The sequence below is a fragment of the Mytilus edulis genome, chromosome 12 (genome assembly GCF_963676685.1).
Source record: "Mytilus edulis chromosome 12, xbMytEdul2.2, whole genome shotgun sequence".
Classification (NCBI taxonomy): Eukaryota; Metazoa; Mollusca; class Bivalvia; order Mytilida; family Mytilidae; genus Mytilus; species Mytilus edulis.
Window position 1 is genome coordinate 47025558 of NC_092355.1, and position 24526 is coordinate 47050083.

The 24526-nt window shown below is 33.7% G+C and overlaps 1 protein-coding gene across 1 annotated transcript; it reads left to right on the forward strand.

The window, feature by feature from the left end:
- Positions 1-373: 373 nt before the first annotated feature.
- Positions 374-19995, forward strand: LOC139498633 (uncharacterized). Its single transcript, XM_071287115.1, has 6 exons — positions 374-403; positions 9697-10064; positions 10665-11969; positions 13045-13262; positions 18614-18901; positions 19853-19995. The coding sequence occupies exons 2-5, from the start codon at positions 9711-9713 to the stop codon at positions 18687-18689; spliced, it is 1953 nt and encodes a 650-aa protein (XP_071143216.1). The 5' UTR covers positions 374-403; positions 9697-9710; the 3' UTR covers positions 18690-18901; positions 19853-19995.
- The last annotated feature ends 4531 nt before the right edge of the window (positions 19996-24526 follow it).

Genomic DNA, 24526 nt, shown 5'->3' on the forward strand with positions numbered 1-24526 from the left:
ATCATGGCGTTAAAAATAATATGTAGATTATACAACCTAATTACACAAATAGACAATAAACAAGCATCTATATATTAACATAAGTAATCAATTTCAACTCAGCTGCATGGTCATAACAAAGAAGAAAACCATCAAACATAAAGTTTAACAGACCAGACGTGGTAGGGTATTTATCCATCCTTCACCCCACCAGGTTTCTGTGTCTATGTCAATATTTAAGCCCCCTATTATATGATAATGTTGTAAACAGAAAAAGAAACTTGCAACAACTGCCTTGTACTGTAGATATCTTATATCCGATCAAATTCGTCAATTTTTAATTTCCTTGTATTATAATTCAGTAGAATTATATAACAAGGAGTGTTAAAAGCATGTGCATGTTATTGTAACCTTCTAATACACGGTAGGTTTACATTTCATTTAGAAGCTTATTATCCGTACTTACTATTTTGTACTATAGTTAATGGTGTTAAATTTCAATTCAACGATGTGCACATATCAAGGATACGGATTGACAGTTCTAAATTGTGCAGGTATGAAACGATCCTTGTAAACTTATCGCTCCTTTCAATAAACTTATTCTAAAAGGTTACCAATTCAACACTGTTAAAAGATCATTGAATATTGTTTTTATTGGTATGAATATTGATTTTGTTATCAGTAAATTAAAAGCAAACTAAATATAACTAGTATTTTACTAGCATATACATATACACATTCATGGATCTACAATCTGTCGATACCTGTAACTTGGCATTGCACAAGGTCATGTTTTTCTCTGACTGTTTATGACGTCTTTTATCTAAATCCATTGGATGTTGGATGTGTACGGATTGATAGTTTAGTCTTAGATGCATGATTTTTTTTATTAGTTGTTAGTGGCTTTGAACTAGCTGTCAGATAACTGCGAGTACTCTCAGATCTGTTCATTGTGTCTTTTGTTGTCGGGATGTACAAGTACCCGGCCACGTCCACTTGTATTTTTGTCCACCTGATGAGTTAAGCCTTTTTCAACTGATTTTTATAGGTCGTTCTTATGTTGTACGGTTATACCACTGTCCTAGGTTAGGGGGATCCCGCTAACATGTTAAACCCCGCCACATTATTTATGTATGTGCCTGTCCCGAGTAAAGAGCCTGTAATTCAGTGGTTGTCGTTTGTTTATGTGTTACTTATTTGTTTTTCGTTCATTTTTTTTTATATAATTTAGGGCGTTAGTTTTTCGTTTGAATTGTTTTACATTGTCTAATCTGGGCCTTTTATAGCTGACTATGCGGTATGGGCTTTGATTATTGTTGAAGGCCGTACGGTGACCTATAGTTGTTAATGTCTGTGTCATTTTGGTCTCTTGTGGACAGTTGTCTCATTGGCAATCATACCACATCTTCTTTTTTATATTTTCATTGTTTCACGGCTGTTATTATGGAGCCGTGTATAGCTGACTATGCAGTATGGATTTTGTTAATTGTTGAAGGCGGTATAGTGATATAAGTGATCTCTAATGTGTGTTAACTACTCTGGCGGAAAGTCCAAATCATGCCACATCTTATTTTTGTTTTGTTATTTTGCATTTTAAATGACCCAAGGAAACAAGATCATTAGGATGATCATAGATGGTACACAAATTCGTGTGTAAACACTCATCAATTAAGAAATAACTAATCATCAATCAAGAAATAACTCTAAAATGATGATTTTCTGTAAAACAAATTACTTCTTGGTTCAATATTAATAGGTTCATACTATTTTTTGTTGTTTCCACTGTAAAATAAATTGAGAATGGAATTAGGGAATGAGTCAAAGAGACAGCAACCCGAACATAGAGCAGACAACAGCCGAAAGCCACCAATGGGTCTTCAATGCAGCGAGAAACTCCCGAACCCGGAGGAGTCCTTCAGCTGGCACCATTTATAGAAGCTAGGATTTTGAGCCAAGTGTTTGTTTACAATTATCGATTGATGTATATATCAGATAGACTTTAACTTTCTATTTCTTATTAGTAATAAACACTCACTTAATATAATAGGAAGCGTGCGCTATGTTCTAAGCTGATACAGTGCTTTTATACTATAATCATATATGATGTGGCAAAATTACTTCCTACTAATAAAAAAAAAATGTATTTTCTTTTGTTGTATAAGAATTACAGTCACAATCAACACACACGTTTAATCTCAATCCATAAACGAAAGAGTGCTACATGAACAAAATGCACCATGTGCCTATTTATCACAATTCAAGGAAATTGAAAAGGACATCACTTAACTGTTGTTTTATCAGATAAGTCATCATCAACATCAAGCTTCAAAAATCGATTAATTAAAGTTAACCAGAATAGAAATGAAATTACTTAGTATTTTATTTTATGACTAAGAGAAAACAATATTTATTTGGCAAAACAAAAAGGATTTGTGTTTAGGGTTAACTTTTTTTTAAATACCCATATGTATATGGGGTACATTCAACAAAAGTGTTTACATCATCATGTAAGTGTCAAATGTATGCACTCTATGCATGAAATAAATACGGCATATGTAAAACTCACGACAATATTTTTATTTCAACCTTCTCACACTTCCTGGAAAGTAACTTGTCTAGTGTGGATGTCCTGATACAAATGTAAATAATTTAAAAACAATCCCTACTGATTCATAAATTGACGTTGACTCCTACAAGGAAGTGTTAAATTTGAATATGAATTAAAGAAACATAAACAATATCAAGAGTAAAATAAAAGATTCATATGAAAATACAGGCCCTTGGTAAGAAGTAATTATTAATGTTTACATCAGATGCTTTAAAACCGGAACTAGAACAAACTACATATAGATTTATGTAAATGATAAATAGTATGCATAACTCTTTCGCTCTTTTCTATAATTTGTCATTCATCGCTTTTATTTATTAGGTCTGAGAAAGATGCGAGTAGCTATCATTGTCGTGCGTCAATTGGTATGATTGATCAATGGTAACTCATCCTAACAGAGACGAGTAACCCGTTGTTAATGTACAGAAGGAAAATGTCAACGATATCAATCATCTTTCATCTGAATGCACATCATTGTAAAATACATCTTTTTGTATACGTGAAATAACAAAAATACTGAACTCAAAGAAAATTCCAAACGGGAAGACCCTTCACAAATGGCAAAATTAAAAGCCCAAACACTTTAAAATAATAGAAACAACTGTCAATTTCCTGACTTGGTACAGACATTTCTTTATGTATAGAATAGTGACATCAACTTGGTATTATAGCTAGTGATCATCTCACTTATATGACAGTCATATATATTTCCTTTATATTGTATTTTTTTTTAACTATATCGCTGTGTTGAAGATAAATGCAAATATAGGAAATAGATATTTGTTCTTCTTCCTCAATGTAATAAGTGGTCCTTATTGTGTTTTCAAATTGTCGAAAATGTCTTATAATAGATATAGAAAGATGTGGTATGAGTGCCATTGAGACAACTATTTATCCAAGTCAAAATTTATAAAAGTAAACCATTATAGGTCAAGGTACGGTCTTCAACACGGAGTCTAGGCTTGATAAACACCGAATAGCAAGAAACTCTTATGAACTACATCAACAATCGACACCTACTGAACATCAGGTTGCTGACGTGTGACAGGTGCATACAAATGCAGCGGGTTTAAACGTTTTATAGGTACAAACCTTAACCCTTACCTGAAACAAAATTGTAACATCATAACAAAAAAGGACACAATATAAAATATCAATTGAAGTACTTAACTCAATCAAAAGACATATAAACACAAGTGAACATACACTGAACGAATGCATTTGATCTATAAAATAAAATAATGATTGAATAAATAAAGGTAAAAGTAGTATACCGCTGTGAGATGTTAAAAAAAATATATATTTTTACCCAAATCATGAATCATTAAAAATTGATAATCATATGTTGGTCCCCATTCGAAATGTAAGAAAGATCTTGATATTAAGGGGACTCATTTTACTTTTAAAAGTTGTAATATATAATGCAATAACTTTTGGCGTGATCCACTAACGGTAGCCAAATTTCACATTCTTGTGCAAAAGAATAAAATTATCGAATTTCAAAGAGCAGACAAAGTTGTTGCTTACCGATACCGGAAATTTATATACGATCCGGGTAACTTATCGGTCCTTTAAATAAAGTTATCATCAAAGGGTATCAATTCAACACAATAACTAGAATCTATGGATTTTGTTTTATCGGTATTTTAAAATCAAACTAAATATTATTTGTATAAACATTTGCAAATTCATGGCTCTACAATCTGTCGATACCTGTATCTTTGCATTGTACAAGGTCATGTTTTTCTCTGACTGTTGATGACGTATCTACACTAAATCCATTGGATGTTGAAGAATGTTTACTTATATAAAAGTCTGCATGTTTTTTTTTATTATTAGTTGATATTGGATTGACCTAGCTGTCAGTTACTGCGAGTAATCTACTATTTATACTTAGTTTCATTTTTTTGTGGTGATTTATTAGTACCCTGCCACAGTGTCACGTGTTTATTAAATGTTTTTTGTCGAGCCTGCAACTTTTGTTACAGAAAGCTCGACATAGGGATAGTGATCCGGCGGTGGCGGCGGCGGTGTTAGCTAACTTCTTAAAAGCTTTATATTTTAGAAGTTGGAAGACCTGGATGCTTAATACTTTGTATATAGACGCCTCATGTTACGAACTTTCCGTCAGTCACATGTCCAATGTCCTTGACCCTCATTTTCATGGTTCAGTGACTACTTGAAAAAAAAAGTTAAAATTTTTTGTAATGTTAAATTCTCTCTTATTATAAGTAATAGGATATCTATATTTGGTATGTGCGTATCTTGCAAGGTCCTCATGCCTGTCAGACAGTTTTCACTTGACCTTGACCTCATTTCATGGATCAGCGAACAAGGTTAAGTTTTGGTGGTCAAGTCCATATCTCAGATACTATAGGCAGTAGGTCTAGCATATTCGGTGTATGGAAGGACTGTAAGGTGTACATGTCCAACTGGTAGGTGTCATCTGACCTTGACCTCATTTTCATGGTTCAGTGGTTATAGTTAAGTTTTTGTGTTTTGGTCTGTTTTTCATATATTATATGCAATAAGTCTACTATATTTGGTGTATGGAATGATTGCAAGGTGTACATGTCTAGCTGACAGGTGTCATCTGACCTTGACCTCATTTTTATGGTTCAGTGGTCAAGGTTAAATTTCTGAGTTTTGGTCTATTTTTCTAATACTTTATGCAAAATGTCAACTATATTTAGTGTATGGAAATATTTTATGATCTATATGTCAGTCGCGCAGGTTTTATTTGACCTTGACCTCATTTTCACGGTTCATTGCTAAGTGTTAAGTATTTGTGTTTTGGTCTGTTTTTCTTAATTTATAAGCAATAGGTCAACTATATTTGTTTTATGGAAGAATTGTTAGCTGTTAATGTCTGCCTGGCATGCTGGATCTGACCTTGACATCATTTTCATGGTTCTTTGATCAATTTTTAGTTATCTTGGTTAATGTTGAGTTTATGTGACAGTTGTAATAAAGCTTTAAATATATATAGGACTATCAACATAATATCAATGATTAGTAAAGAAGGCGAGACATTTCAGCGTGTGCACTCTTGTTGCTGCTTTGTATCGATCTGTTGAGTTAACCTCTGTTTAAGTGTTAATTATAGTTTGTTCTTATGGTTCACTGTTACACCAATGTCCCAGGTTAGGTTGAGCACTGTGCCTTCTAACTAACATAACCCACCACATTCTATATGACGATTGTGCTTGTAAGTCAGGAATCCAGTGGTTGTCGTTTGTTCTTGTGTATCATATTTGCTTTTCGTTTATTATTTTATACATACATCAGGCTGTTTAAGTTGTTTTACGTTTGACATTTTAGGGCCTTTCATAACTGACTATGCGGTATGGGTGTTACTCGTTGTTGAATGCCGTATGATGACTTATAGTTGTTAATTTCTGTGTCATTTGGTCTCTTGTGAAGAGTTAGTTCATTTTCTTCTTTTTTTATACTATCAGTCTCCAAAAACAATATATGTTGCTGCAAGTCTTCCGTGTTTAGTAATGATAAGGTTGGTGTGTTTCATCTTACTGTTCGCTACCCCGAGTATAGGCTAACGCTTGCCTTCTTTTTTAAGTTGACCTTCTTACCTTGTACCACGGAAAATTTAGTAATGCATTCGTGTAAAATCTATTAATTAAATTGTTTAATTAACAAGTGTGGACACAGATCAGTGTGGATAGTATAGATATAATTCCCCTTGAAGAGAAGACTAGATTTCATCAATTTATCTAGTATGTTGATTGATTAACAACTTGAGCAAACATATTGGAAGCTACTGCATATTCTATCCTACACACAAGCATTTATATTATGCATAAATTACATCCGGCCCTCTTCTGAAAAAAAATCAGCATTTGTGCAACTTGCAGCAAATATTTTATATATTTTTATAGATATAAATTTATTTACAGCCAGCTAACAGTAAGCTTAAGAATATTTTCAAATATGATATTCATGTTTTCTGCAAATGTGCTGCAAGTCCACCACACAAACATTACTATGCCAAGAAATATTTGCTGCTGATCTGCAGCCAATATTTTATCCAACTGAGTATTTGTTGCAGACCTGCAGCAAACATTGATATGCAAATCAATAGTTTTCCTTCGTTTTTGCTGTAAACCTGCAGCGAACATTTATATGAAGGAAAAAGGTTTTCTCCTGTAAGTTTGCTGCAATCATGCTGGAACTACATACATTACAATTGATTAATTTCATGTTGTGTGCAATCTACAACACTATTTTTTAATAGCGAGTTCCCAAAACAAAGTTTGGTAACATACACACAACCATTTCAATACTTATGTTTCACCAATATGTTTTATAAATGCTACTAGTACTATTTTTCTGATTGGTTGAAGTGCTCAAATGTTTTAGTTTCAAGTTAAAATGATTTTTTGCATACACAGCTCGCTATTTTTATTTTATGACAAAATTGAACGTGATTCATAGAAATATTATATTTCATATGTAAATCCAAACAGATTTGAGAGTAAAATGTGTTATAAATATCTTTGTAAATTGTTTTCAAACTGTATACAGTCATTTGAGGAGGTGACAAAGAAGTACTTTCATTAGTTTACAATCTATGAATAGTGTATGTTTATTCTTTTTAATTTCGAAATTGAATAATGGAATTTTTTAATTTTTTATATCCAAAAACGTAATGAACCTGCCATGCCTTTCTGAGCAGTCATATTCAAAATTAATTTAACACATTCCCCATTTCAATTCTCAATTTTACAATCAACATGCACTCACCAATTAATTTCGAATTCTCAACTTACATTAGAGGTAGTTACTAGTATACATTTCTTGTGTATTTCTTTCGATGCTCATGCAAACAACTAGAATGGTCCAAGATGTCTGTAATATAGCTGCAAATATCCCTCACATCAATTCTTATGCAACTTATTTTACTGCGAACATGATTTCTTCTGCAAACTTGCCGCAAGCTTGCAGTATAAATCTTTCAGAAAACTTGCATGCACGTAGTCTTTCAAAACCGGTAAGACCATGAAGACCTATCTAACGGACATTATAGAAAATATTTCCTCTTGCTACAAACATATTTATTTTGGCAAAGATTTCAGAACAGTACTGTAGATTTATATATTTTCGGATTGGTTAATCATATAAATAACATATTCAAACATTTGATATACTTCTGTAAACATTTCCCTTATTCATTGCCAAATTAAGATCATGCAGATTTTGAAAAAGTTTGTTTGATATTATTATAGAAATTCATGAAAATGTATCAAATAAAATAGTAGTAATATCTCCAAACTAACGGAAGCAGTACATTCACCTTTGCTTACGTACCTTCAAATATACAATTAACAGATCAGTGCATGTTTACATGTCATTATAAATAGATGGGTTGGGTTGACATGGTTCTATAAACAGATTAATGCATGTTTTCAGGTCATTATAAATTGCATGATGGGTTAAGTTGACATGGTTCTATTAACAGATCAATGAATTTTTACAGGTCAATATAATGAGATAGACTAGGTTGCCATGGTACCATTAAGAGATCCATGTCTGTTTAAACGTCAATATAATTAGATAAGTTAGGTTGCCATGGTACCATTAACAGATTAGTGCATGTTTACAGGTCAATATAATTAGATCGGTTAGGTTGACATGGTTCTATTAATAGAACAATGAATGTTTACAGGTCAATATAATTAGATAGGTTAGGTTGCCATGTACCATTAACAGATAAGTGCATGTTTACAGGTCATTATACATTGATGGGTTAGGTTGACATGGTACAATGAACAAATTAGTGCATGTTTACAGGTCAATATAATTAGATAGGTTAGGTTGACATGGTACCATAAACAGATCAGTGCCTGTTTACAGGTCAATATAATTAGATCGGTTAGGTTGACATGGTACCATAAACAAATCAGTGCCTGTTTACAGGTCAATATAATTAGATCGGTTAGGTTGACATGGTACCATTAACAGATCAGTGCCTGTTTACAGGTCAATATAATTAGATCGGTTAGGTTGACATGGTACCATAAACAGATCAGTGCCTGTTTGCAGGTCAATATAATAAGATCGATTAGGTTGACATGGTACCATAAACAAATCAGTGCCTGTTTACAGGTCAATATAATTAGATCGGTTAGGTTGACATGGTACCATAAACAAATCAGTGCCTGTTTACAGGTCAATATAATTAGATCGGTTAGGTTGACATGGTACAATAAACAGATCAGTGCCTGTTTACAGGTCAATATAATTAGATCGGTTAGGTTGACATGGTACCATAAACAGATCAGTGCCTGTTTACAGGTCAATATAATAAGATCGATTAGGTTGACATGGTACCATAAACAAATCAGTGCCTGTTTACAGGTCAATATAATTAGATCGGTTAGGTTGACATGGTACAATAAACAAATCAGTGCCTGTTTACAGGTCAATATAATTAGATCGGTTAGGTTGACATGGTACCATAAACAGATCAGTGCCTGTTTACAGGTCAATATAATAAGATCGATTAGGTTGACATGGTACAATAAACAAATCAGTGCCTGTTTACAGGTCAATATAATAAGATCGATTAGGTTGACATGGTACAATAAACAAATCAGTGCCTGTTTACAGGTCAATATAATTAGATCGGTTAGGTTGACATGGTAAGTATGTAGCATTCTATGTAGTGTTTTGTAGACATGATCTTTTACTTTGTTGTTTTCACATTTTGCAATGTGTTGCCCATCTTTTAGTTTTTAATACCCTCTTGAAATTTTCCTCTTTTTTTAAAGCTATTTCTGTTGTTTTTTTTTAATTGAAAAGCAATATCAAATCATCTGTGAAACAAACAAAGACATCACAATAAGTACACTATAACTCGTTACTTGAGGGCTACAAAGAGTATAAATAATCAGACGAAGAACTACCGTTCACATCTCACTTCAAAATATTGATGACTCTAACGAAAATCGAATAGTAAAACTTATATGTTTATATCAAATATGCATAATTGATCTTTACACAGAAAATCGGTGAACACATTTTGATGATAAATTTTTTCCAATTTCAGACTGCAATAATTGGTGTTGATAGATAATTTTGATTTTTCCTAGTCACAGAGTCAACAATGGCCACTGGTGGAACAGAAATCGAGGACATCGCACAGGATATTAAAATTGGACAGATTGTTGATAAATCGGGTGCGAAACTTAATCATACATCAAAACAACAAATTAAGAATGAAGGAAACATTATATCCGTATCGACATCGGATAGGCATGCACATCGGACTTCTCGTCATAACCGAACGGTATTGTCTGATGATGGAGGAAGGTTAACACACAACTTATCATCATCGCCAGATTTGGATAAAAATTGTACTAGTAGACAACCGGAACTGTTCCAATCATTTTCACACTCGGGTGTAAACATACGTGAAAAACCGACTCCAACAAACACTGCACGAAGTCTATCAAAACCGGTAAGACCTACAGCGAAAATCATAGAATAATACATCTCCTTTAATAACAAGTACAGTCATCAAGTTTGTTTGTTTTTTTATTGACTATTACGCAAAAATATCGGCTACAACGACTGTAATATTTATACCATGCACGTGACGTGCAATGTATGTTATCAGGCCTTGACACGAACTTCTATCTGGCTTTAGCATCAGAGTACACTCACGATGTGGGTTAGTGGAAGAAATAATAATGCAAATACTATAATATTTTGATGGCATATTTGATAGATTTTTCATATTAAAGCTTGAATCAGAGCGTTTTTAATGACTTAATCAGTTAAAATCTTGCACATACACTAATTGAAACAATTGAAATAGACACTTAAGTGTTTAAAAAGAGTTAGATGAACCTGAAATTTGAGGCCAAAATCGGTCCTTACCGGACCTACTCCTTTGACATTTTAAAGTATTTTATAACATATTTTTCAAAATCAAGAATCAGTTATTAATCTTATGTATGTCTCAAAACAGCAAAGATTTTCTTCCAACTTTTGTTAATTGATTTTAAGAGTAATAATCAATTAACTGGTGTCTATTTTTTATTTCTTATATGACCAGGAAGAAGCTAACAATTCACACACAGCGAGATTGTCAGTTAACAGTAAAATACAATCAAATGTCAGAAAGTTACCAACAACAAAAAAGAAGTCTGCAACCCGGAGATTACTTGAGGCCTTTCGAGGAAACCATTCTCAATCTAATGAAGCAGATTTTAAAGGTAGTTATAAAGGAGAAAAGCTGAAAACTAAATTCATTATGGAAAACAAAGTTAAGATAAACGATGACACTAGTCTACCTGGAATTAAACCGGACGGACGTGTTTCACTTACAGATGTCAAAAGTCAAATACCTGCAGGTCACACAAATGATGTCTGCAATATTCCCCCTAATCATCAGGATAACTCGATTCTTGAGCACGGAAATGCAGAAAGGAACCCGGCAAAAAATAGTAACCGTTTTTCTATAACTGAAATTACTGTATCAAAAGACAGTATTGCAGAATTAGACGTCGATGTTATAGTTAGTAGTGAAGATTCTGCAATACAAAGCGGAGGTATGGTGGCTAAGATTGTTGCTGAAAAGGGAGGTAAGCTCCAAGAGGTTTACAAAGACTGTTTGAGAAAGATGTGTTCGACTATACCTTACTGGACTTTCCAACCCACCCCTGCTACGGAAAAATTGAAATGTAAACATGTCTTCCATGCTGCTGTGCCACAGTTTTCCATTCAAAATCAAGATAAATGGACGGAAGGACTTCAATCATTGTTAAAGAATATACTCAGTAGAACAGAGTTTATGGGATACGAGTCTTTAGGCCTTCCAATAATTGGGACTGGCAAGAATGGGGCACCTTCTGACTTTGTGATTGATTTGATTTGCGAATCTGTAAATCAGTTTTCTCTCTCAAAAACATCAACTAATGGTTTGAAAACTGTGATTATAGTCCATCCTGACAAACGAGTCAGGCAAATTTTAGAGGAAAGAGTTACACTTTTACGAAATGGCGCTCCAAAACAAAAAACAAAGATTGCACCAAAGACAACGAAAGGAAACGGGAAAATGTACTTCCAAAATGTTGAAGATACAGAGACAGACAAATGTCCTATTTGTTTAGAAGAAATATCCGGTTCCAAATTGAGACAGCTCTCCAGATGCAAGCATATATTTTGTAAGAAATGTCTTGAAGAGTGTTTTAAACGAATGCCTACGTGTCCAATATGCAACATGGTTTACGGCGAATTAACCGGAAATCAACCAGAAGGACTTATGATAGAATGCTTCCTAAATGATATCCATCTACCGGGTTATAAAGATTGTGGCGTAATCAAGATTTTCTACTTATTTTTTGATGGGAAACAATTGGTGAGTTTCTGAAATATAATGAAACGGGAAACAAAGTAGAAGTAATTATAACTCCTTCATATATTTTTTTTTTATATAAACCTAAAATGTAAAATCACAAAAAAACTGAACTCCGAGGAAAAGTGAAGTGTGTATGATATTTATTTAAAATCTGATAGTCATAAACATATAAATAAATACATTTACATGGATCATGATCTCTTATAACCAGCTGATATTTTAAATTAAAAATTCTTCAAGCATGCTCATCCCCGCCACATGTTATAATCAATTCAAGAATATATGTTAGTCAGTGGTTGTCGTTGGCTCATATACAGAAAAAAAATAGATGTGGTATGATTTCGAATGAGACAACGCTTCACATGAGACCAAATGACAAAGAAATTAACAAGTATTGGTCATCGTCCGGCCTTCAACAGACACAACATCGTGTATACCATATTTGTTTTTTCAAAAACTATATTGATATAAAAGAGGTACCAAAAGGTACCAGAGGGACAGTCAAACTCACAAATCGAAAATAAACTGACAACTGACAAATTAGGCCGTCAGTTTTCTCAATTAAATTTTGATATATTTTTCATGTCGTTGCATTATATAGCCTCCTATTCGGTATGATATGTTTTGCATTGACAAATCTGTTCGGTGGCCTATAACTGCTGACATCCACATCATTTGTACTACGGTAGATAGTTGTCTCATCGGCAATTATACCATATCTCATAATCTTGAATTCCAGACATACTTATAAAACATATGCAAGAAAACCATTGCGACAACTCTTTGGTGGTTTCGTAAGTGATCTTGTTGTCTTTATAACTTGACCAAAGTGTCCTACTTGCCTTTCGTCCGGGATGTCTAAATTCGACATATCTCTGTTTCGAGTAGTTGTGCATGTATTCTTTTACTGAACTCAGAATACCTTGCTTAAACATTATTTATATGTTTCTTGTTCACTCGTGTACATTGTTGTAATCAACGAATGTATATTTCATATGTTTCTATATCCTAAACCGTTAGGACTTTCTTTTGAAATAAAGTTGTTATATTTTTACAATAAATTATTTTTTTATAGAAAGGACAACCCAACCCAGGTAAAAGTTTCGAAGGAACGAACAGGACAGCATACTTACCAGACAACACAGAGGGACAGAAGGTTCATCGGTTACTGAGACGCGCCTTCCAACAACGTATTCTCTTTACGATTGGCAGTTCTAGGACAACTGGAAAAGAAAACGTGGTCACATGGAACGATGTTCATCATAAAACAAGAATGGATGGAGGACCTGCTAGGTAAATATAATATCATACTTTTCAATTTAAAAGACAGAGGATCTGCGATGTAACTATAATATTAGATTTGTCAAAATAATAGACTGAAGGCCTGCGAGGTAATTATGATATCAGGTTTTTCAACATAAGAGATTATGTAGATCCCATTTACATTCGATTAAATCTGAAACAATGAACACTTTCTCTGTAAGTATAGTCAGTGTTCTACCATACTATGATCTACACACACAAAAATCCGAAAGATCAACGACTTCGCTACGCTGCATTCATAAACAATCGTCTCATCAACAATGATCTAAGTAGTTATCAAATTTCGTAAACCTTTTAATCACGAAACGTTAAGATAGTTACCATATTGCTTTGAAAGTAGCAGAGACGACTATATGACTATTTCGGAGTTTCACAGACCAAACTATGTTCCATTCCAACGATGAGAGATAGATCAAAGCAAAATATTTTAGTGTTTACATAAGCACAAAGATTGCAGAACGAAAATAATCAAATCATTTAAAGGATTATCAAACTGTCTGGTGCAATACCAAAATATAGATACGTCCATTCTTTAAAGTAACTATGCAATATTTGGACCACTTTAGGTTATATATGTGCATTTAGATAGAAGAGAATTTCAGAGACACCGTTTACAGCTGGATTTGCTATTTGCTATACTTCCACTGCAAACGATTCCGTTTGTGTGTAAACATTGAAATTTAGATTTTGAATATATAATATCTATATCAAAAGAATAATTGACATTGCTGATGTTAGTAGAGTCTTCGTAAGCTGATCTATTTACTGAAATCACATGTAGTACTGCTGAAAAACTTGTTGTTTCTCGTGAGTTGATGCATTTTCTCTATAATATATATACATATAACCTTATTTATGTTGATTCATGTAACCGATTATTTTTATATTTGTATAAATATATATCCTTAATTGTAAAATTGTTTTACTAATCTCATGAGCAACAGATTCCCATGGTTTGCTTCAGTTTCTTTTTGTTTTTTTTGGAAATATATCACTTTTGAATTCTTCAATAGTTAAGTTTACAGCAATAAACCTCTTAATCTGTAATTATCAGTGTTATTAATTTTTTTATTTTTTTTTCTGATCCTTTTTAGTTTAAGTTTTAATGATCCTCTTTTTTTTTAGACTTGATAATAACCAAATCTCAAATTATTTAAGGCATATAAAGTATGTTGCCAAATTTATAATGCTTAATTGTTTATTGTGTGCATTGGATATCCGTTTGCCTGTATTCATTTCTTTTATTTTTATTTTTTTTTTTTTTTTCGCTATGTGTACCCTGTTTGTATTGTTTTGTCAACTTGTATTATATTGTTTGTTTATGTATACGTTTTGCTCAGTGATCCATAATCCCGCAACATTCCACTTGCTTACCTATGATCGGGGTTGATCAGTATAGAGCGTGTATCGGACGATTTCATAATACTATTGTATCAAAGCAATTACGAATAAACAGTTCTCACTTTTTGAATAGCACCTTGTCACACTCTCGTTACGTGTACGTCTTTTGTTCAGTTATTACTGTTCTTTCATTTTCTGTTTCACTACACAAGCTAGCAATGATGATATTTTTATTACTAGTCACATCGGGAACTATTCATCCTAATCCGGGTCCGTCCGGGGATCTATCTGTATGTCACTTAAATGCACGTAGTTTATATTCTTTTGATACCGTATTAAAGTCCAACCGAACTAAGCTAGATGAAATTGAGTTCGTCCTGTGTAACGAACTCCAATATGATGTGATCTGTATAAGTGAAACTTGGTTAAAACCAGATATATCATTTGAAGATATTAAGATTGATAATTATAATACTTACAGGCGAGATAGGGCTGACGGGTTTGGTTACGGTGGTGTAGCCATATATGTTTCCGACCGACTATATTCTATGCGCCGTCAGGAGTTAGAAATACAGGGTCTCGAATTCTTATGCATTGAAGTCAAAACCAAGGATAAGTCTATCCTTGTTAGTGTTTGTTACCGACCGCCGAATGTAACGGCAAATGAACGTAAAAAATTCACTGATAGCTTTACTGCAGTCATTGAAAATATGAAATCACACAGCCCAGATGTGTGCCTGATTCTAGGGGACTTCAACGACCGGTGTGTTTCATGGTTTGATAGTCATAGTCACAGCGAGCTCGGTCTAACTCTTTTTAATCTGGCCCATAGGTATGGTCTATCACAATTAATTGATGAACCGACCAGGTATACGGATAGCAATGCGACATTGTTAGACCTTATATTCACTGACAATGAACGTTGTGTATCGGACTTCGGAGTTAGCCCACCCCTACTTAATCTCGACCATTGCATTATTTTCTGTAAACTATCCCTCAAAGTAAGTAAATCACGTGCCTTTCAGCGTCGTGTTTGGGATTACAAGTCAGCTGATTTTAATAGTCTTAATACCGCATTATTAAACGCTCCCTTTGATTCCGCATATGAAATTTTTGACGATGTAAACGACATTGCTAGTTATACTAGTGATCTTATCACCTCCGCTTGTTCTGAATTCATACCGAATAAAATAGTAACTATTCGTCATAGGGATAAACCATGGATGAGTAACGAGGTTAGGCGAGCGATTCGCAAGCGTGATCGTTGCTTCAAAAAATATCAACGGACTCGAAGAGACGAAGACAAGTTATATCACATAGTTGCTAGGAGAGAGGTCAATCGCTTAAAACGAGACGCAAAGCAAAGATATGAAATTAATATCATTCGCTCATTTTCTAGAGAAAACCTTAATCCTAGGAAATTTTGGTCCCTTAGTAAATCTGTGTTAGGTTACAATTCAGATAGAACTATCCCCCCTTTAAAAGATAACATGAATCTGATATCTGATGATCTTGAGAAAGCAGAACTCCTTAATTGTTATTTTTCTGCTCAGATGCACTTGGGTCAACATGAAAATGACTTGCCCGCTCTACCGCCATTATCTTTTCTTACAGTAGAGCGTCTTCAGGAGATAGTAGCTGTCGAAGAAGATGTTCTTAAATATTTACGCCAATCTAACCCCCATAAGTCATGCGGCCCAGATGGTATATCAAACCATATCCTAAAGTACTGTGCTCATTCTCTGTATAAACCACTCACTAAACTCTTTAATTTCTCACTCCATTCTGGAGTATATCCATCTCTCTGGAAAGTATCTAATGTGTGCCCAGTGTACAAAAATAAAGGCGATAAAAATATCATGTCTAATTATCGACCAATTGCTCTACTATCATCTGTGTCCAAGATCCTTGAAAAAGTCATCTACAAGGCTATCTATGAGTTCTGTGAATTTAATGACTTACTCATCAGTGAAAATTCGGGCTTTAAGAAAAACGACTCAACAGTGAATCAACTAATTACTATAACTCACGAAATTTACAAGTCATTAGATAGCGGTAAAGATGTATGTACAATCTTTTTAGATGTTTCAAAGGCCTTTGATAAGGTTTGGCACAAAGGCCTGATTTTCAAACTTAAACAATTTGGCATATGTGGCTCATTTTTGTCTCTTGTAGAGAATTACCTCTCAGGTCGTACTCAAAGAGTCGTTATTAATGGTCAGACATCATCGAGTCAAAACACCTATGCTGGTGTACCCCAGGGCTCTATACTCGGTCCTTTGCTTTTTCTTATATATGTGAATGATATTAAAGATGGAATTGTCAGCAATATCAAACCGTTTGCTGATGATACGTCCCTTGTCAAACAAATTGATGACATCTCTGATTGTTTCCAAACTCTGAACAGTGACCTCGTCACGTTGAACACATGGGCCCAGCAATGGTGTGTAACATTCAATGCAGAAAAAACGGAGTATCTTATTATTTCTAAGAAGAAGCAAATACCACACTACCCTCCATTGATCTTAAATAATGTAAATATAAAGAGAGTTACATGCCATAAACATTTAGGTCTTATCTTGAATGATAAACTTTCTTGGACCGATCATATTGCTGATATTTGTAAGAAATGTCATAATAAACTGAACACTATCTTGAGGATGCGACATATATTACCTAGATTATGCATTGAAAAATTATATAAAACATTTGTTCGTTCATTGCTAGATTATGCAGATGTCATCTATGATAACTGCACTAGCGCCGATTCTGCAAACATTGAACATGTACAGAGACGTGCCTGCATTATATCTACTGGGGCAATCAGGGTCACAAAACATGTCACTTTATTGAAAGAGGTTGGTCTTGAGCTTCTCAAAACACGCCGTCAAGTTCATAGACTTACATACTTATACAAAATTAAAAATCATCTTGTCCCAGATTATCTTTGTAATTTTCATCCATTGTTCCATCATAATACTGAAAACTATAACTTAAGACGACATGCTAACCTGATACCCATCAGGTCAAGAACAGTAGCATACTATAACTCTTTTCTTCTAGCTACGATTAGAGACTGGAATAGTTTGTCAGCTGAACTAATTACAGCAACATCTTTGGCAAGTTTCAAAAGGTTGTTAAAGAAGAATCTCAATTTGTGTAGTAAAAAAATATATTCACGAGGACATGGTTATGAGAAAAAGATTCATACTAGATTACGCTTAGGGCTTAGTGCTCTTAATGACCACTTGTATAAATATAATCTAACATTAAATAGGTTTTGCGATTTCTGCCCAGGTAACTGCATTGAAAACACTGAGCACTATTTAATTCATTGCGCCCGTTACACGAACTATCGGATTACTCTTCTACTTGGAATTAAGAATCTGCTTTGTCCAGATATAAATATAGCAATGTTGCGGGATCTATGTCCCAACTATCTGAGCAAAATATTAATAGAAGGTAGTGATGATTTGTCTGATGATACTAATTTAGAGATGTTTGAGTGTGTGTTTCGATTTATTAAATCTTCAAACAGATTTTCTCGATAGCTTAAAAACTTTTTTTGACCTGATTGTGCTCAAAATTGTCTTTCCATAATCACTATTTTATATTACTGAATCATACATGTTTGTTAATTCGTGTGCATGTAAGTAAGAATGAGCGAGTGATTGGATGGGTGTGTAGTATTTGTATGTCTTGTCCTGTACATATTGTCTTGTCTTGTGTTTAACATGTTTGTATTCAAAACTTTGATAATTGTGAATCTGTATATATCTATGTTGAGGAGATCCACGCGTAGCCTCTGGCTGTTGGCAATCCTCTTTAAATAAATAAAGAATTAAATTAAATCTATATCATTTTTAGAGCTAACGTATAATTATTCTGAAACGAACATATGGTACATAAGAATTATAAAAGTTTCTTATACGTGCTAACACTTCATAAATCAAAGTTCCAATATTGTTTTTCTCTTTAAGGTTTGGATATCCAGATCCAGAATATGTGTCACGTGTCCTTGACGAACTTGCAGTCAAGGGAATTACAGAAGAATAAATTATTGTATAATATATTTTGTTTCAATGTTTGACAGCTATTGAAAAAAAGTATATTTATTTAAAGACGTTTACGTTATTGGATATATTCTAACATGATAATGTATTGCTTTTGAAATAAATGATTCGACAATTATTAGAGAGAAATATAGAAAGGAGTATTTAATAAAATAAAAACTGCTGGGAGTTATAAGGCTGGTTTATCTTAAATTGGTGCTTATGGGTCGATGACACTGCTGGTGGAGTTTTAAATGCCCGAGGGTATCACCATCCCAGTAGTCAGCACTTCTGTGTTGACTTGATTTATCATTGATATGTTCATAATTATAAATTACCTGATAACAAAACTTTGCATTTTTGAAATAATAAGGCTTTTCTATTTCAGGAATAGATTACTTTAGCTGTATTTGGCAAAACTTTTAGGACAATTTGGTCTTCAATGCTCTTCAACTTCGTACTTTATTTGGCCTTTTAAACATTTTTTTATTTAAGATATAATTCTGTTCTGCCGTGCTCGATGCTCATTTTAACATGGGTAGGCATTATATTTGTTAAGTTTACAAATATAATGCCTACCCATGTTAAAATGAGCATAGAGGAAATTATTTCGATTCTAATAGGAATATTTGAACTTTTTCAGTTCAAAGCGGACCTATAGTAGACGCTCGGAATATCGCCATTTTGATTTCATGAACCAAAAACGTTATAGAAAATCAGAAGTTTATCAATAAAAAAAGAACAGAAACATTTAAATAAACTCATCATAGATACCAGGACCAATTTTTTTTTAAATACGCCAGACGCGCGTTTCGTCTAAAAAATCAGTGACGCTCGAATCCAAAAAAGTTGAAAATGCCAAATAAAGTACGAAGTTTAAGAGCATAAACTTACTTTTATAATGTTTTTATTTAATTTCCTAGCGAGCAACACCAACAAAAATGTCCATTTTGATCTCTGGCGTTGTTCAAAATTCATCTGACGTTGCAATTTCAATTGTGCCGTCAATCACATGCAGCCTATTTTCTATTTGAATTAGAACATGGCTTTGTACCCAAAGCTTAAGAAGAACGTCATATTAGAATCGAGCGTCACTGGTTAGTCTTTTGTAGACGAAACGCGCGTCTGGCGTTATTAAAAAAATATAATCCTGGTATCTATACTGAGTTTATTTAATAGCATGGAAATTGCTTAATATTTTTCGCAGTGCTATCCTTGTAGAGATATTTATTTTGTTTGAAACCATATTTGTATACTATGATGACTGTAATTACTGTAATCGATCAACATTGCTTTAAAGGCAAAATAAATTGTTTGATTTTGTTTCAGTTGTTGTACGTGGGATACTATATTATCTTAAAATAGGGACGAAAGATACCAAAGGGACAGTCAAACTCATAAATCTAAAATAAACTGACAACGCCATGGCTTAAAATGAAAAAGACAAACAGACAAACAATAGTACACATGACACAACATAGAAAACTCAAGAATATACAACACGAACCCCAAACGTTTTCATTTATTAAAATACAAGTACTAATTTATTTGCTTCTTCATGTTGCTACTTCATGACAAAAATCATTGCATTATACGTTAAAAATCGTCCGCCAAGTCATGGCTCTATCACTGTTGAATTATTTAATTGTTTTAGTATGCAAAAGTCCTATATACTGATTGGTAATAATGAACCTTGGTCTGTGTTCTTTTACATTCTTCGCAACTGAAGCTAAGTGAACAGTTATTCTTTAAGTAACGTACTTGTACGATTCAGTTAGACGCAAGCATGAATGCTATACATGCGGTATGATATCGTTCGTTCTTTTGTATTTTTTCTGTTAATGTATTATTCAAATCTTGTATTTTTTGTATCTTTGAGTACAATAAAACATTTGTGTAATGTGTCGAATGAGTGTGCCGTCTTAAAGTTAACTATTTGTTCAAGTAAGAGGTCAGCCCCTCGATAGCTATACTGCGCAGGTTTGTTATTGTGTGTTTTACCTTAAACAGTTTCATTATCACGGTGGGTATGGTTGTCCTGCGAGAGAACGTACTGTGCTGGTGATTTGGTCCTGACGGGTGCTGGTGGGTCCTGATTCTGTGCTGGTGGGTTTGTTTACATTGTATCAGAACGGCAATAAAACGACTGTTTTGTTGCTTAATTTTTCTCTGATGTGTCATAAGTACCATGCAAAGTATATTACAACAATATTATATTGCAAAAGTCGTGCAAGTTCGTTAAACGGAATTGTCCTGACGCTGTGCTGGTGATAAGAAAAACGGTCCTGGTTCTGTGCTCCTATGTCCTGGTTCTGTGCTTTTATATTTTAGTTAAAAGTGGCATATATTCAAGAGCATTGATGCTGTACTGTTGTTGACTAATTAGCTGTTGTCTGCTTTCTTGAAATTGACATTGTTGTGAATCTGTTTACTGTTATTATGAGAGAAAAAATACCCCTATTTAAAAAAAAAAAGTTAGAGCGAGGTTACAGTGAAAGCTTGGAATAGTTTCCCGTAAAATTTTAAAGGTGGATTGTAAAAGAAAAATGTATCTTATATTAGCCTTGGTCACACCTTACCGGATAGCTCGAACTTTTTCTCAATCCGTTCATGTCCGTTGGACGTCCGTTCTTATCCGTTAGGCGTCCGTCCATATCCTTTGCATGTCCGTTAAGCGTCCGTTTTATCCGTTGACGTCCGTTCTGTCCGGTGGAAAATTTTGAGCATGTTCAAACTTTGAACCGTCGTCCAACGGATAAAATGTCCGTTGAACGTCCGTTAGGCATCCGTTTTGTACGGTACTCGTCCGTTTTGTATCCGTTACGTATCCGTTATGCATCCGTTGGAGATCCGGTAGACCAATTCACCAACGGATGTCTACCGGACGCCTAACGGATAAAACGGACGTAAAACGGATATTAACGGAAGGATAACGGATAAAACGGATGACTACCGGATGTAAAATGGACAAATGCCAATTGAAATTTCTCATGGTTTATTGCCTTTAATTTTTAGATGGTTTATTGCCTTTAATTTTCAGATTATTTTGTTCATCCGTTTTATCCGTTACGCTTCCATAGCGGTGTCTGTTTTATCCGGTACTCGTCCGTTGGATGTACGTTCGACGTCCATTCTGTCCGGTACGTATCCGTTTCACGTACGTTCAGTGTCCGTTGTGTGTCCGTTTGGCATTCGTTACATGTTCGTTAGTACACCAACGGACTCCCAACAGATACAAATTTTGTCAACGGATAACTTTTTTTTTATCCGTTAGGCGTCCGTTCGAGCTATCCGGTAAGGTGTGACCGAGGCTATAGCTATTAAGAATCACTTGCTGTAAGATTTTTCCAACATATTTTTTTTTGTCTAAGCGGTTATCAGGTATTTGTTTTTCGAAAATTTGATAAAACACTAAAAAAATCACTATTTTATGAAAGGGCAAGCTAGAATATGTCAGAGAATGAAGACGAGATAACCTAGAAAACACTAAAAAACCTAAGATTTCTTAGCTTTTTCATTTCAAAATAAATATTTTTGATAAAGAATACGGGGGATGAAGTGAACAATGTGTCCTACTTTTCTATATTTAAATATTTTTCATGAATAAAAATCAAATGTGCCTTGATTATAATTGAAAATGAGTAAATGGAAAAAATACCCAACTAAAATACACTTTTATTTTAATATTGGTAATATCACTAAGCTTTTAAGTTTTGTGTGTCAAACACACCATCTCTGTAGTTATGACTCCTTACTAAGATATTTCACTTCATTCATTTTTTTCTGCATTTTTTTATATTGTGAATTCATAGAAGTATTATATTAAAATGTAGCCTTAATTTATATTTAAAAAACATAAACACGCCTGGAAAGTAAAATGCGTACTCGGCTGTCTGTAATCGACCATTTTTAGACACCCCAGGCTCCTAAAAAACAAGCCGGGGTGGGGGTTCAAAGATGCAAATTAAGTACTTATATCAATATTTTATCTTTTCGTGTACGGTTTATGACAATGTCAATTACGAAATGTGCATATATCAAGGGGAAACTTCTTGCAAAGCATTATTATTCATAATAGTTCATTATTGTATTTAGTAGAAAAAAGAGAATTTAGTGAAAATAAAATCACTATTTTTGTAGAAAATTCACAGACCTTTGTACAGAGATTTTTGTTATGTTTACCATGGGATCAACACAAGGGTTCATTACCGAGTAAACAAATCAAAATGTCTATCTACCTTGCACATTTCAGAAAATTCGGATCAGATAACGAAACTAGGTCCAGCAACATTTATAAGCAATTTTAGATTTTGACCCTCACAGTTTCCATTCACCACAAATATTCTCGTTACAACGAATCATTTTAAATACAAAAATACCAGTTGCAGCCTTTCGTTTATCTATTAATATATGTATACGGATGAAGTTATGAAAGGCAGCAGGGTCATCAGGGTGAGGAGTCCATGTCATCTGAAATAAATGCTAAGCATAGATCTAGAAAGCGACAGATAATCATGACATTAACTTAAACTCTCTTCTTTTCGACTTTTTTCGAACAAATTGACACATAAAATGAATTATATAGTATTGTGGAATTTTTAACTTATTTTAGATACTATATATTGTTATCTGATATTGGACGAAAGATGTTGCCCTTTTATGTTATTATGTAATACAAGTTAAGATCATTTGAAAACACATATTAAACAGCCAAATGGATGCACAAGAGCTAAAATAGGAGTCATAGGTCCTGTTGGCAACAATTATCTGCCCAATTTTATTGATTTTGTAACATTTGTTTCAAATATGACCAACTTCTTATCCAAAATCACCAGCACCGTATCAGGACCCACCAGCACAATGACAGGACCCACCAGCACAGTATCAGGACATGCATAAATTGAGAAAATGCTAAATTTTAAGAAATTGCAATGTTTTTTCACAAAATTGTTTTGTCGTGTGGATTGCGGTATAGAAAGCGGACTCTATGAGCATTTTTGTTTAATTTTTTCAGTTCGAGATTTTCTGAAAATGAGCATTTTTGTGTTACGCTTACTGAAACAGTTTAGAGGGTCAATTTTTTAATGGTTTATATATGAACCCATAAGAAACGAAATTGAAAAATCTCAACTGTTTTCTTCCATTTTTTATGAGTGAAAACGTCAAAAATCATCATTTTCGTCTTTGTTTACATTTTTTCATTGATCACCAGCACCCGTCAGGACCGAATCACCAGCACAGTACGTTCTCTCGCAGGACAACCATACCCACCGTGATTATGGTTACTTTATATATGAGGGGGTTTAAAACTAGTCCACAAGCTATCGGGACAATGTGTTGTTAATTTTTCTGATGAAACGGAATGTTGATGATTAATGTTGTTTGTTGTACTGTCCAGTATTTTTCGATAGTTCACGTTTTGTAAATTGCGAATAGTTAACAAAGGTACCAGGATTATAGCTCGTGTAAGTATGACATTTTGTGTTAAGAATATAGTGAAAATAGAAACAAAAGACTAATGGTTTTGAGTATTAGTATCAGTATGCAGTGTTATATATCTATAAAGACATAAGGTAGAAACAAACAAAAATATGATTCTAAATAAGGGTCCATAATGTGCAACATTAATTTCTCATCAACACCCATTACAATATGATTTGATCACACAGTTACGAACGAAATATTAACGGTTGATACTAGTATATTATCTGAAATGAATCTGTGCATACCGATGAATATAAAGATACCGCATTCGATATGCAGACGACTCTTGCCAAATTTTCCCAATTTGTGCATATTCGGTAATAACTCACATTAATGAAGTAGTAATGTCGGATAAAA